General features: G+C 40.2%; 1 protein-coding gene across 1 annotated transcript; it reads right to left on the minus strand.

Moving 5' to 3' along the window:
• Positions 1-9638: 9638 nt before the first annotated feature.
• On the minus strand, positions 9639-15602 carry LOC134034173 (serine/threonine-protein kinase PLK2-like). Its single transcript, XM_062478551.1, has 14 exons — positions 15374-15602; positions 14976-15083; positions 14767-14883; positions 14483-14612; positions 13585-13768; positions 13213-13408; positions 12922-13072; positions 12566-12663; positions 12170-12317; positions 11909-11989; positions 11590-11749; positions 11120-11249; positions 10727-10837; positions 9639-10487 (listed from the first exon to the last, which is right to left on the minus strand). Exons 1-14 carry the CDS (start codon positions 15563-15565, stop codon positions 10296-10298), a joined length of 1998 nt encoding a protein of 665 aa, XP_062334535.1. The 5' UTR covers positions 15566-15602; the 3' UTR covers positions 9639-10295.
• Positions 15603-16411: the final 809 nt, after the last annotated feature.

Below are 16411 nucleotides of genomic sequence, written 5' to 3' on the forward strand. Positions count from 1 at the left end.
GTGTAATAGTGTAGTTGGAAAATGAAGTCAGCTACAAATATAAAATGCATTAGTGTTTAAGATTCAAAAGAACATTTCTAGAACGTTCAGATGCCAGGAAATCACATAGGCTATCTTTAAGAGTACCATGAGGCAATTACATGCTAGCATAGTTTGGATTATAACTCAGAACCTGTGTGGGGGGTGAATTAGAAAACACCTCATTAGGGAATCCACAGGAGCAGCAGTAACACAACTAAATGCACAGTCAGAATCCTGGAGGGGAAATGAAGGTGCATGTGCTTTGTCTTGCATTGTGCAAACAACCCTAAGCTTTTAGAAACTATATATCTATATCTAGGCAATTCTAGCCTCCATTTACAGTGGTGATGGCACCTCTTTGTGGGCTAATAACCTAACCTCCAGCTCAAATCTGCCCGTAAAAAGAAAGAGGCTCTCCAAACATATACCTATACATATCTGTTTTTTGTTAAGAACAATAAAGAGAGAAGCTGCTCAAGGTGTGCAAAGTAAGAGGTATATCAAGAAGACTTGTATTTGCAGCCAAAGGCTCTTCTCCTCTTCTCAACTTTGCACAGAGCAAGGGCAGTGTTAGCATACAGGGTGAAAAGTTCAAACCAAACCTTGCAGCATGCCCAACATGTTTGCACTGCCTATGACAGATAATTTTATTGAGTTTTTTTATACTCCTCTTTTTTATGTTGTCATATCCCAGCAGTTGTCTCCAAAGGCAAATGCGAAACCCTGGAATCAAGACTTAAAAACTTTGCCAAAAACGTTTTGTATACCCTTTTCATTCCCCGTTAGCCCTTGAAACTCATAGTCATTGTATAATGTTCAAAGTGTATGAAAGCCACAATAACAAAACTACTTGTGATGCTTACTGTAAAAAGAAACAAATATCAAAGACATAACATATTTGATTTGTATCCAGCCCTTCTTCTACCGGACTTCTTATTATCTCTCTTTTGCTGCTCTGCCTCAACCCAGATGCAATGTCTGATTCTGATTTGGAGACGAATCTCTGGAGGATAACCAGAGAGCATGCTAGACCACCACTTGACATCCAGTTACAACATTCTGAGTAGCTTGCTATTTGCAGTAGCAACCATGAGTGCACTTTTAGTGAGAATGTAGAACAAAATAACATCAATACAGCTAAAAATAGACTGTGTTGTTTGGGGATTAATGGATTTTGGTCAAAGGCAGACTCTTTTAATACATTTCTATTAAAGGACAGAGCTGGATCAAGTGGTTGACGCTCAAGGCGTACAGTGACTCTGAGTTGGCAAAATACCACCATCACACTTCGGACTTCAAATTATACTCACCAACATTAAACATAATTATTTACGACAAGTAAATAATACTAGCCCTATTATAAACCAGTCTTGTACATAGGGAAGTGCTCTGTTGGGAAGTGATGTGTTGAGCACAGATTAGTTGTAGGCACAAAGAATCACTGAAGTTTTATACATTTGAAAATGAATAGATTCTGTGCCATAATCAAAATGCACATTAGATTATTTACTCACAAGATCAGGTGAGGATATAAGATATTTCTGTGGGTGGGGCTGTTATCCATCAAAGCCTACTTCCGACCCCACTCCTGAGATCACAGATTACCCTAATGTTTACATTCCGGATTTGAAACATAATACAGCAAAACGTACAGTAGTATCAATCTCTACCCACTAGTCTTATCTCTGAACATGCAGAAATGGAAGAAGAGTGGTGTTCAGAAGACTACATTTAAATACTAGTGCCCAACATGGTGAAGCCTTGAGAACAATGCCAGCGCATATGAAACACATTTTGTCAAACTTCATTTTCATTATGCAGAACCATTTTATCTCTGCTACACTAGAACCACCATTAGTAAACAAAAGATGGAAACAGCCATCTCTATCTGCATTATCTATCTCTCTTCTTGACGGTAAACCATCGCTGGTCCCTTCTCATTCTAATGTCAGTAATTTGGGCTTTGACCCTATCTATCGGGCCATCACACAGACTAAATTTAGAAAATCCAAACATGATGTTATCTCAGGAAGGGGTATGCCGCAAATCACAAGTATACAAAGCCAAAACACATCCCTGCTTTGAAGGGGGTGGAAAGCAAATGGCAGTGTTGAAGCCAAGCTCTTTCTCCATTCTGTCATCTGGCCAAAGGCTGCCATTATCGTGAGACTGCACCGTTTCTTAGCTGTAAACAATTTGCTGCAATTTGGTGCTGGGCCTTGATGTGTTGGACCCACCCTCTGCACATGATTTGATTCCTCTCTCCTGGGGAAGGAAATTAATTTGGGCATCACAAGGGGAACGAAGTATCAAATGGAGAGACGGTTTCAAATACATGTTGGAACTGATTTCTGGTTTACTCCTAAAACAACTGTGTGAAACCATTGTAGACCATTATGCGATTTATGTGAAGGTTCTCTAACATACAGTATATTTGTGTTTTCTTGATGATAGAGGAAGAAGTGGTGTTGAGTGGTGCCAGGGCTATGCCTCTGTATACAGGGGGAAATGGAAACAACAGAGTTCTTCCCATTTAAAGCACTCTCAGCCTAATCATTAAACAAGTAAGTTCATAAAATTAAAACCCAGAGGTAAGCAGCCCGTCATTGCTTTTCTGATCTGCACACATCCATTTATATTCACTCCTCTTTCCATCATTCACCATGTACATGAAAAAGTCACAAATGGACTATTGTCTAATCACTCACTGCAAATAACAATGTCCATCAGTCATGCCTAATAGAGCATATAGAATCTGAAAGATTATTGATGGAAAGGCTGTTTTGTGTGCTGGATGTGTTATGCAACAATGAGTTCATGCTAGGAAGGCTGTTTAACAACACGATGACCTCACCCAACACCAGATGCCTGTCAAGTAGCCCACCATATAAAATTCATCCACTCATGGCGTTATTACATAAATGCCGGTGAAATATTCATAAATAATGGATGTGTTGACAGAAGGAGGCAAGCAGGGGGGGGGGGGGGGGGCAGGGGGATGGCAGGAATGAGGCAGGAAAACTCATGGAGAAAGGATGTCATGGAGACCCTTCAACAAAACTAGTTCCAATGTGAGGATGCTGAATGTTTTTCATTGGACAAGTGGATGAAAATAGAAATTGCAATTTCAGAGGTTGATAAGGCCCAAAGTTAAACTGGCAGCTTACAACTGAAGTTAAATAATCTTGAAAGCCTGGAAAAATGCAAACACACGTGCAAAGTAGCCTAATGTGGAGCTGTCGATGTATTGACATACTCATCGTATGAAAAGGTAAAGCTGCAGAGGAAGAGCAATCAAATGAACCAGTAACAGTATTCTCAAAGGTCTTTGAAAAAACTCAAACCAACAAAATTCTGTTCTCCAGACTGACTATAACAGCAGTCAGTTATGTTATTCTCTTATGAGCACTGAAGGCTCTTTCGCAGTTGGCAGAGAATGATGAATCTGAACAAGGAACAGACTCTTTAACACAAAAAAATATAAAGCGTTTTCTGCTCATACTCGAATTTTATTTTACTTTGCATCCATAAGCCGGTGTTTGTAAGTGCCGAAAAAGCACGTCGAGTTTTTTGTGCGACAGAGGCAGTGCAGCGACAAATCTAGCAAATTTCCGTTACTTTGTTCTACTACTTTATCTCCGTTTTCTTTGTTGAGCAGGAGCAAAATAACTAATTGTACTTCTGGGTTTTCATAACCGCCAATCATGGGCGGCGCTAGGGAGGGTCTAGCAGGTGCTTCAGCACCCCCAAGAAAGACCAAAGCACCCCGATAGCACCCCCAAAAATTAGTTATTGAACAGAGCAGTCCGCTGATGCGTTAGCCGCGGATGCAGAGACGGCAGCTAGCACAACTGCAGTTCCATTCAAATTAGCATCAAAAGTGGCCAAGTTTTTCTCATTTATTAATAGTATTTATATATAATATAAATATAAGCTCCCCCTGTCAAAGATCTAGCACCCCCTCAGCACATGCATAAAAAAAATTACCCTTTCGCCGCCCCTGCCGCCAATCATGTTAACTCGCACTCCAACACTGGACAGAGGCCGCTCTCAGTCAAGCAACAGTGCGTCATTGAAATCTGCGCTAAACATCACCTATTCTTTGCCTCCAACTCAATCACAGGCGACAACAATTTACGAATAATAAATTAGTTATAATAATAATAATAATATTCCATTGGCTAATTATATCATTTTTAGTCGCCTATTTAGCGAGAAATTTGGTCAAGCTATATAATATGCGAGTGTGTTACTCGCATTGTAGAGGGTTCCCTTCATTATCACACCCTCTTATTATTTCATATCTTTGCTAAAAGGCATGGAGATTGCACATCATGATACGACTTCATTAATTTATTCAAGAAGAGGAAAAGGAGAATTCATTGTATATCGCTCTGGATAAGAGCGTCTGCTAAATGACTAAATGTATATATTTGAAACTCTAGGGCACCTTTCCATACCTTTTATTTTAGTAGTTGTCTCTGATTACATTTATTGCTGGGATCTATGCATATTTGTACTTAAGTAACATTCACAAGTCAATTGTTGTTATTGGTGAGGGTGTTCTCTAGAAAACATCCACAAATAAACCATTCAGTAAAAGTCACCGTCACTCAATTGACCTGAAGCTTGCTCTACACCTTCATCAGTATTAAGCCTGATTGCTGATTACTTTGTTTCTCTCTCTTTCTCTTTCCCTCTATCTCCCTCTCTCCTTCTATCCCTCTTGTACTTACTGGTGTTATCAAGTCCAATCTCCCCGTCAAGTGCTCTTAGACAAACAAGTCACTTCCTATCACAAGATTTATTTGGTAAGGCTTCGGTGACCTACTTGGGTAAACAGGTTGGGCATGGTCAAGTGTGTCCTGTAGATTCCAAAGTGGCAGCTTTCACTGTGTTCCTAGTTCCGACCACCAGACGTGAGCTGTGCAGGTTTTGTGGATGGCTGTTTACTATTGTGGTTTTTACAGTAACTTCTCCACCATTGCCTCTCCTCTGACTGGTCTACTCAGGCCGTCAGTGGGTTTTGTTTGGTCATCTGAATGCCAACATGCTTTTGAGTGTCACTAGTGGAATCACTAGTCACTCGAGCGTGGCCAGTCCCTTGTGGAATCATTGAGAGTTGGAAGGGCCTTAGCGTGGTAAGGTAACTAGGACTGCAGGTGCTGTTCTGCTCTGTGGTCCAAAGTCCTGGGGTCAATTTCACATCCAGCTGGAAACATGCCTATGAGTTTCCACCTGGTTTCTCAATAGGATAACCATCTGGATATGAAAAGATTGGTACACACACATAGCCCAAAGACAATGTGTGTGTGTGTGCTTTTATTATTATTTGTTTGGGAGGGGGGGGGGGGGGGTTATGAGAGAAAGAGATAGAGAGTCTGAACCTGTATAGTATGTGTTCACAAAGGTGATCCTCCACAAAGGATAAAAAGGCTGGGAGACAGTAACAGTTGGGGGCAAAAGAGAATATAGAATATCCTCCACATATTCTCCTTTATTGATGAAAGCTTTTCCACTACTGTCAAACATTCTTTCTACATTGCTACAGTATGTGTTTTGGTATGGTATAGTACCTGGTTTCACAATGCTTACAATACTACTATTACTGTGCAGCCTACAGTATCACCATTGTAGGTAACAACAGGCTTTAGCCAGGTTCACATACAACAGAAAAGGTGGTATTACAGTTTTTAGGTTTTACAATTTGTATTGTTTTAGACAGTTCAAAATGTCTAAAATCTTTAGAAAAGAAGGTTACTACAGTTCAGTTTATGTTGCTGTTTGTAGAGATAGGATTCCACCATGCTCTGTTGTTTATAGGTAGAGAAAGGGTTTGTGTGTGTCTCTGCATGCCCATGTGTAGGCAGAGGGAGAGATACAGTGTGTGTGTGTGTGTTGGTTGGGAGTGTTTTGGAATGTGCTAATAGGTGTGGTATCAGTTCAGAGGAAATTTCTGTGGTGCTACATTTGCATGGGCGAGCAAACATGAGCGAGCAAGTCAAACAGACAGAGTTATGCAGGGCAGATCAGGTATGATTTATGTACAGTATCACAATCCTCCCAGTCTTTTGAAAAGTATTTAAAGACTGTCAAAATGTCAAATGGGTGCACCTTTTCAGAGTTAAGAAGTATTGAATTCAGTTAATAGTCACTGCCCTCTGTGGTCATAACAGGTGTTCATTTTGTGTTTAGTAATACTGTCCAGACATTTCATGTATGTCCATGGGAATGGAGTTCTCCTCAAGTTCCATCACACCCAACCTGCCTGCTGCCTTACATATTTTCATGACATGGGGGTTTTCCTCTAAGGAATTTGCTTGTTTCAGCCTGAGCCTATCATATCCGGTTTCCTCTCAAACCTGTATGCAGGGTTGGCAAGTCAAGATGGTTTACTTTTTGCCATTCCTGTTAGAGCTTTGGAAGAGATTTAGAGGGAAGAAAGCAACAGAAGCTATGTCATGTCCTAAATGTAGATGACACCGCAGGACACCTTTTCAGGAAACAGGTTTTGAAGGACACCCGAAGAATACATTTCTAGGACAGCTTATTCCATTTAAATGTGGAAAAAACAGAACATTCAGTCAATCTGGCTTTATTAAATACAATACAAAGTAATTTGTACACATTGGTGATTTCTACACGTTGATGCCAAACAGTAGTAGAACAAAAACTGAGAAAACACTACAACTCCTCAAGGTCTATCCCCAGAAAAGCTTATTTGCTTTAAAAAAATTGCCACCATAGCAACCTCCATGTCTACCAACATTCTTCACCTGGCACAGTAGATCGGTATGATTAAACATGGCATTGTGAAGAGGTGGGAAAATGTCAGCAATGTTCTGATGTAACAGCTAACGCTCTGCTTTACTCTCGTTGGTGTTATTTTTCTTTCTTTAGTGTCCATCTGGTAATGTGTCTACCCACCCGTCTGTTTGTTTGTCCGTCTGTCCTCCAAAGGACATAGGTCAGACTCTCATGAGGCATGCTGTTATCTGGGGCAGTTGGACACTCACAAAGGATTCCTGGCCATTTCTGGAAGATGGAGTTATGTAAGACAGTGTGATTCACAGGCCTCAGATGTTGTTTGCCCCTAAGAAATGTATGGCATGCATGTGCCATATCCTCTGGTTGGATACAAAGTCTTATTTGCTATTCCTGCACATCGTTACATTAGTATTGAGTTCTTCCAAATAACTGAAGACATTCTATTATAAAAGTAATCTTTACTGATGGCTTAGCATAACACCCTTGTACTTTTACCAAAGTACCAATTATATGCCATTTGTGCCTGTTACAAAAGCAGATGATTCTACTTTTGAGTCTCACTTGTGGTGAGTTGCATGTGCCTGGAATATAAAAATTCATCGTGTTCAAAAATAGAAAAGGACTCCAGTTATGTGTCACTGTATGTACCACACTACAACTAGCATAGAGAAATTACTATAAAACTAAGACACTTTCTGAGGTCAGACGTATACTACAATTTCAAGGCTACGAGTCCTTCTCCAGAGGTCTTGATTCCTGTTCCTGTGTCTACCATACATGAATTTCAAGGCTAATGGTGCTGTAGACAACATCCCTGGATGTGGCTCATTCGACAACATCCCTGGATGTGGCTACAAGAGAGAACTTGATGGGAAATTTCAGTGGATTGTTCAAATGAAGGAGAAAGTACAACTCTCAGCATTTTGTTACAGTACATCTGTTCTTCTGATACAATGTAACAGTACATTCAAGTGACACCACCCCTCTCCAACATAATGAAAGCATTACATAGCTGGAGACTCAATGGGTAGGAGAAATGAAATGACTTTTGCCAAAATACACCTGAACAAGCCAAAATCCTTCAAATCCAATCGAGGTTTCTAGCTACAGCTGGCATACAAAAATATAATCATGAAGATGTAAAAGTATTAAATAAAATAATGTCAACAAAAAACGTATTAAAATGTATACTATACCATGCATGCATACAGTATCTTCATACAGTGTAAATGTCAACTAAGGGGGAAACTACTAAATGAAGTCTTGTGTGAGTGCTAGCCTCAGTACCAGCTGTCTAAGTGATGAGATGGGCACTGGGTTAACTTCAACATGTTACAAGAGGACTGCTGCACAACATTATCAATCATGTAGAAGGTATTGTGTCTCTTCAGAGGTGGTGGAGAATTAATTATGTTCAAGATGAAATTGGATATTAAGTGTTTTAGAATGCTTTGCATCAACTGAGGGATGGCTGCTCCTGACCTTGCTGCACATAAGGTAAAAAGTTACCTCAAGGAGCCTGCAAGCAATTATTCCCTTACAGTTTGTTCCACAAGGACGCACTGAACGTATTATGCTGTTTCATGCAAAAAGGAATGTCAATTGTTTGCCTAATTTATTGTGTTAGGACATTTTATTTCGATTCATTTCAGAAGTGACCTACATTTGCAATCTAATGATGCCAGCTGTCGGACCATTCTGTTAGATGGCACAGGTCATCAACCTTTGGTTTTTCTTTGAATTTCTTTCTAGAATTTTCTCCACCAGAACCAAGTGAACAAAGTGCCAATTGGAACATCTTTTGGAGAGAGCAACATTTGTTCACACAGGAAAAAATAAGTGATTCAAGTGATGTTGACATGGTAACCAACTGACATAATTTTCCATGGAAATCCACCTAAATATATTTCTAGTATTGCCCTGGTTTACATTCACAATGATGTAATCTCCTCAGTGTTTATTGATGGAGTCTGCTGTGGTGTGATGATAGACCTGGGGAATTGGAAATGTATTTGTACACTGTAGGCACAGCACAATGTGTGTCCATTTCCACTTTAAATTATAATTTGTTAGAATCCTTTCTGGATAGGCTCATCTTTGTCAGATGTATTTTTCCCTGTCTTTCTATAATTCTGTTGGTGCCCCAGCAGACACTTTGCAGTGAATACTTGGGTTTATTAACTCCAGGTAGTTTGAAATATGCTTAGAAAAAACTTTATAATTTCCTGAGACTTAATCCCCCAAGAACCAGTGTTTAGTGCAGGGTCCCCATCAGACAGGAAGTCACTGAGCCTCGCTATGGATTTTAGTCTTAGAGCAGAACAGAAAATGTGACTTGAAGGCAGTTTGCAGCAGCCACCATGGATTTAAGAATGCCTGCTAAATTGAAAACTAATGGTCGGAAATTGCTAAATAATTCCATGTGTGTTTGTCAATCACCATATTTTGCAGGTCCATTAGCATTAGCTACAAACTACTTATAAACTGAGAGATCTAGGTTGCCTACAATAGTGTAGAATGGCATTCATTTGCTTGTCAATGTTGTGTATGGACATAAGTAAAGAAGTTGGATATATTACACATATTACCTTATCAAGGTTATGCCCAATATACTATAATTTACAATAGAACCAGCAATGTCTGTGGCACATCTAAAGTTCCATTTGAATAATAAAAATGGCACTTTCGAAAAATCTACTGAAGAGGGCCTCCAGGGTTTACATTTTGACTCAACAAACATTTTGTCACAAACACTTGGTGACCACAATCATTGATCCAATATTTAGTCCTTCAGAAGAGTCTAGTTGGGTCATAATGAGTAAAAGGATATAAATAACACAGACTTATAACATCAAAATAACTATGATTTATTGGAAATTAGAGCATTTTAAAACAGCATCTTTCAACCAGCAAACAGCAAGTTATAACCAAAAATAATCCAAATGGGATTTAATCTTTTTTTTTTAATTATAAATTAATACTGCACAATTCATCATTACTGGGATGAGACTAAAATGCTATTGGTCCTTGTTGATTTTGTTGTAACATTTATGTCACAATAGGGCTGTTGCCATTCCACAATTTTAAGGAATGTTTTTACAGTTTTCACCATTTTCATTTTTTACGTTCTCTGCTCTACAGAGAAGTACGTTATTCAATAGCGCCCTTCTGAAGTCTGTAGCATTAACTGTCCAAACTCTTGCCGTCTCATAGTCCATTTCAACACAGCAAGTGTTGAAACCAAATTGTTTTGGTTTGTTTGTCTATTGTCTGGTTCCAGCCCAGCAGGTTTCTATTCATCTTCGGCCTTGTTTTTTCACAAGACTTCATTTAAAGGATGAGTTACTTGTACCTCCAATTTCACTCCACTCAGGACAGGTTTCCTCTTTTATCCAAAGCCACAAGTCACAATAGGATTGGTTATTTTGAATTCCAAAGTCCACCAAATCCAGTTAACTGCTTGGTCAAACCCCTTGAAAGGTCCAAAATGGCTGTCGTTCCTGGCTTTAGCTGCACCTCTCAAGCAGCATGTTGAGTGCATACTCCATGCGACTGTGCAGGTCTGCGCTGCAGCCGGACATGAGCAGGGTGCTGAGGCGCAGGGTGGTAGAGACACGCTCCTCGTTGATGTAAGTAAGCAAGTACTCCTCGTTCTGGTTGCACAGGATGATCTTTGTGTGGTCGTGGTAGAAGTTAACCTGCGATAGAGGAATGGTTGAGGTTATAGGACAAGTGATGAATGGTGACCCAGAATTTATTTTTGTATTTGTATCACTTGAATAGCGTCAGTTATAAAAGAGGAGTTCAACAGAGAAACAGTGTGAACATCACTAAGGAAGGGAATATGCAAGTCAGACAGGCAAGGAAAATAAGATGAAAGGAAATGGAAATTCTCATTTGCATGCAGGGTTATAGTCAGATATAACGCTGACTATACCTGGAAAGTGCCATCATTGAAGAGCATCATGAGAGCACAATCAGACTTGAGCCACTGCAGAAGGTAGAGTCTGGGATTCCTGATGTCTGTCACATTGGGCAAGTCTCCACCCTACATAGAAAAGCGAAGAGGGGTCAATATTTACATTACATACAGCATTTATTTGAGTATACTCCTTTGGTTTATTGACATACAGGTATTTTATATTGACAAGGTGTGTACAGTATCTGTACAGTATCTGTACTTCCTCTTTAGGGTGATTAAGTGTAGTATGTCATATCAAGTGACAATATTACTTTTTAGTTTCTGTAATAAGAAAGATATTAAGATGCTAAATGTATATAGTCACAATACAGTTAATGGAGTCAACTTTAAAATGGCCACAGTACTTACGTCCATAAGATTCTCCTCCATGTAGTGGGAAAAGTACTTAAGGATGGTCAACTGACCCATGAAGGGTTCTGGTGCCTCGCTTGTGGAGAAGACCAAACACTTGTGTGGCTCTGCATAGTAGTGCACAGTCCTGGAGAGAACACGGAACAGGAGAGTCAGGGAATGGAAAACAGTTGGGAAGGGAAACAATTTGGTGGGGAAAAAACATGATGTTGAATCCAAGACTTGATCTACCAATTGCCTTTCTACTCATACCCATGTATAAACTCTCACATCTCCTAATACCTACATACTGTATTTGACATCTTGATATTTCCTATTCTGATACAGTAAAGCTAAAATGTTGGCCTTTTCTGGACAGAACCTCCCAAATCTTCTCACCTAATCGCGAGTGATCTGGACTTTTCCATACACACACATCATAAATTCAAAGAAATCCATACAGATAAGTTTAGAATCTGCAAACTCACTTTTTGTCAGACAGTAGACTCATGTGTGTGCCATTGTTGAAGAGGACTCCTACAACGTGATTAGACAACTGGTAGCCAAAGCCATACTTGTTGGAATAGTCCACCCATTTTGTAACCCACTGGAAACTGGTGCCCATACTGTTTTGGGGAATGTCCTCAGCTGGAAGGAGCAAAACAAGAAATTATTTTAAGATAATTATCTTAATCTGGAATGCTAAACTGTAGTTTCTTTGTCAGTAAATTCAGTGAAAGATCTTAAAACTATACTGTCTACATTCCATAAATTAATTTGATGAATTTTGTTTCCAGTTCTACCTACCTTCTGGCATGTTCTCCAGACAATCTCTCAGGACTCTGGCAACAGTGTCGGCTACACTGCCCATTGTACTGTCTTCCAGACCTAAAGTAAAAATCTAATTTAAATCCATCCTGCAGGTTCACATGGAGTTGTGTGGCACAGAACAAAAATTTGACATGGCACATCCATCCTCCACAGATTAATTTATATTTCATGATTGAAAAAGATTTACGCAAATCCACAATGTCATCCACAATGTCATATCATGCCAACTATACGTACATTCGCTGCGGGTGCTACAGCTGCCCAGTGTCCCCTTGACGATCATGCGAATGGTGCCCCTCAGCTGTTGCTTGTTGGTGTCGTGGCTGAGCCCTTCTTTAAGTGGTAGAGCATTGTGTACCACAGGGACACACAGAGCCTTGCTGTCCTGAAAGGATGAAAAGGAGGGGGGATGTGAGTTGGACTGCAATACAATTTTTATTAAAAGTATAATCTAATACATCTTGTAAATACATTAGATACATGTTTACTTCAAAATTATATGTCAGTACTGCTTTGAAATATTAAGTAATTTAATGTTTTGGTGGACTGGAAATAAGAGAAGAGAAGGGAAGCTGAGAGGAGTTTAGAACACTGTCTGGAGGGGATGATGCTGCAAGAATCTGGGTAACTCACCTCTAAGGCCTGTCTGCTGCAGGGGGGATGACTAATTGAGATGTTTCTCAAGTCATTGTGTAACCTGTTGATGTCCTCTTCCTCTTTGGTCATTCTGTCTGTAAAGAACAAACGAGGGGATATTTAACCATTTTATACAGTAAGACATTACAGTTGACATTACAGTACAATTGAAAATTCCACATACTGAATTGACTGTCATTATTGAATTGAAAATTGACAAAATGTGTACTCATAAATCAGTTTGAATAGGTCAAGTCATTTTCAACTGATATGGAGGATCTTTGTGCAATTTACCAAAATTGCATTCACTGGTAATCAACACACCAAGGTGATGAGTACTGCAAAGTGCTTACTCAGAGTTTCAAAGTACTTGGCCTTGTCCTTTTTGCCCCCTCCAAACAGGGCAGCAGCAGCCTTCTTGAAGAAGCTTTTGGTCGGGCTGTTGTGGTGGAGGTCTGGAACAGTGTGGCAGCAGCTAGATGACAGCCTGTCTGGGGTGAAGCCCTGGAGAGAGAGAGAATGAAAGAGACAACGAGAGAGATAATTAGAACAAGAGGATGGTGCAGCAAGGAATTAATGGGTTGTAACATAGCCGTTGCCTACTACCCCCCCCCCCCCCTCCCCCCACCAACCCATACACACACCTGTGTGAAGTCATGTTGGAGAATGTCCTCTAGGTGGGGTCTGTCTGCTGGGGTCTTGGATAGCATGCTGCTGATCAGCTGCTTGGCCTGGATCGACAGGGAGGAGGGAATGGAGAACCGAGCCTCTCGAATGCACCTGTACGTCTCCTTTAGGTTGGTCGTCTCAAATGGGGGTTTGCCCAGGAGCATGGTGTACCTGAAGAGACCAGAGAACTGTCAATAACCACTGATCCTATGTGTCAATGCACTCTTTATTGTCCAAAAGCTATTAACTACTAGTATCATTAATGTATCAATATTACAACACACTATAATATTTTACTATAACAAGCAGCATATTCAAATCATTGCACAAATTATTTGTAAACTTACATAACACAACCTAGGGCCCACACATCCGACTCACAGCCGTGCCCCTGCTTGTTCAGCACTTCTGGGGACAGGTAGTTGGGTGTGCCACATATCGTTCTTCTGCGGTTCTCGACCCGCTCTAGCTTGGCTGCCAGCCCAAAGTCTCCCACCTTTAACTCCATTGACTCGTTGATGAAGAAATTGCCTGTCATAGAAGACATAGCGGGACTGGTTTAGTAAAATTGGTTGTTGGTGAGGAGAATTACTGTGAAGAAAGAAGGTAAACCAAAGAGAGTCTATATAATATTAGATAACTAGATAATTAGACACGGGTCTACCTGGTAATTCGTTTTTAATTTTAACTGGGTTTGCATGCACATCTGTGGCATCATCAGAGAGGCATGCCAGATGTCATTAACCCTTGTGTTATCTTCGGGTCATTCTGACCCATCAGTCATTGTGACCCACTGTCGTATTGCGACAACTTTACCGCATACAAAAACAAAGTGAAGCATTTTCTTTTAATCTTGGGCTGTCTCAGACCCCCCACATTGCAAAGGTTAAAAGAAAATTATTTTTATTTGTTTTTGTATTGGGTAAAATTGGGTAAACACAACGATGGTTCGTTACGAACCTTTGGGTCATGTGACCCGAAGGCAGCACAAGGGTTAAAAGATGGGGAATGACCTTTGTGCTAAATAAGTCTGGGGAGGGTTTTTTGCTTAATTGATTCAATTCCAAACATGCGCTTAAGGTCTCAAATTTCATGAACCTTTGTCAAAGTATAGATGCTCACTGCAATGAGATAACAATGAATCAGCCAGCCGTTATAAACACCCACAACCCAAGGAGAGTGATGCCAATGACATTTGGGTAGTAAGAAAATCTCAGGTGACAGGTGACTGGTCAACTAACTTACCCAGCTTAAGGTCTCTATGGAGGATCTCCTGCCCATGGAGGTACTTGAGACCAGAGACGATCTGTCGGAGGTAGTACCTCACCTCTGGCTCTGTCAGAACTTTCCTAGCCTTCAGGATGTGGGCAAGTGACTGCAAGGTAAACAAAGTGGTTAAATAGGTGTCACTGACAGGATGTCACCAACAACCACAGGACAGTAATTCAGATGGTTTTATGTGCAGAAATATATCTCTAGCTTCCTTTTAGTTGTTGGGCAGTTAGATAGCAAGGGAGGGTTCATCTTACCCGTCTACTGCAGTACTCTAACAGAATGTAGATGTTGTCTTTGTCTTCAAAGTGGTGGTAGAAATGGACGATGTGTCTGTGGTGGAGAACACTGTGTAGCTCAATCTCTCTGTCGATCTGTAAATCAAATTATGGTTATGCATTTGTAAAGTATAGCCAATCAACAAAAGCGTTACCACCAGGAAAAACCAAGATGCCATTGCGCATACCTTTTCCCTTTGATGCGGCTTGGAGACGCGAGTGTGTGGAATGATCTTCGCAGCGTATACTTTGCCTGTTGTCAAGTCTGTGAATTCGTAGCATTTGGCAAATCCACCCTGGGGACAAAGCAGATTCATGATTGATTATGTGGTTTACTGAAACAGACACGCATATTAAATCATGTAGCGTGTTTCACTCTTAACACTTGCGGGGACGCACACAGAGATGCATCAACAGTCTATCCTACCGAAATGGTTGGAATAATTTTGACTTTGAATAATAATACTACTCCTACAATAATGATAATGAAAATCGAAAAACAGATTTCTAAAAACATGGGGAAAATAGAACTACATGGCTGGTTTCTATATTTAAAGCAGTATTCATAGCCTATGCAAATCCTTACCTTGCCAAGAACTTTTCCACGACAATAACATTTCCCTGTAGTAGAGTCTGTAACAATCCGGGACATCTCTTGTGTCCCTTGAATGTGTTCCTCTGATTTCTTCCGTTTGATCTCCGATGGCTTGTTTAACGAGTGATCACACATTTTAGGGCTGCTTATGGGTTGGTGAGCGATGGTTCTGAGTATATCCATTCTTGTTCCCTCTGTGCTGTATGCACTTGTGACTTTGTGGAGACGCGACGACCTTAATAAAGAGGTGTCCGCCCCTATTCGACGTCGCACACGACGGTTCTCCGCAAGAGGGGTAAAATATCAATTTAGATGATAGTCCTATTTTACCAACACGCAAATTACACCACTACTTTTGAAAACTACAATATTGATAAACAAATCGGACCTAAGCATTGTATTCGATATTGGGGATATTGGCTGTGTGGAACACCAAAATAATATTTAACTGTAAGTTCATTCATGTTCAGTAGCGTAGAAATGTAGGCAAACATGTAATATAGACTTATTTCCAGTTGGCCTTTAGGGAACCATAAGTCCCAATTGACCATGGTTTAGTGATGTCAATAGGTCAACTGGCCATGATGAAGTCGCGTCAGTACTGTAGGTCAATGTACGCCACATCCTATTAAAAATACATAAAATACAACCCAAACATTATCCTACAACAGTCTGTGATTCGAAATGATAGTATTTTCTACTGAACAGTCAACAGTGTCACCTGCTGGCTATGAACAGTTACAGAATGCCTGTATGACAATTTACTCTGACCTTAATTTTGAAAACCATATGAAAAAATATAACTAGAACATCTTTTTATCACCTAAGAAATATTGCTAAGGTGACACCTTTTCTCTCTCAGGGTGACACTGAAAGACTGATGCATGCTTTTATCACAAGTAGGCTGGACTACTGTAACACTCTCTTGTCTGCTCTTTAGAAGAAAGCTATTTGTCAACTACAGATGATGCAGAATGCTGCAGCACGAGTCCTCACCAAAACTAGACACTGCAGCACATCACACCAGTC

Source organism: Osmerus eperlanus, chromosome 14 (assembly GCF_963692335.1).
Source record: "Osmerus eperlanus chromosome 14, fOsmEpe2.1, whole genome shotgun sequence".
Classification (NCBI taxonomy): domain Eukaryota; kingdom Metazoa; phylum Chordata; class Actinopteri; order Osmeriformes; family Osmeridae; genus Osmerus; species Osmerus eperlanus.

What these genes read in the sequence shown, in the direction of transcription:
- LOC134034173 (XM_062478551.1), bottom strand. Translation starts at nt 15,565, where the DNA reads ATGGATATACTCAGAACCATCGCTCACCAACCCATAAGCAGCCCTAAA. An exon ending in GCAGCAGACAGGCCTTAGAG is followed by an intron (nt 12,318 to 12,565) that starts GTGAGTTACCCA and finishes TCATCCTTTCAG; the next exon opens with GACAGCAAGGCTCTGTGTGT. An exon ending in AGTCTACTGTCTGACAAAAA is followed by an intron (nt 11,250 to 11,589) that starts GTGAGTTTGCAG and finishes TGTTCTCTCCAG; the next exon opens with GACTGTGCACTACTATGCAG.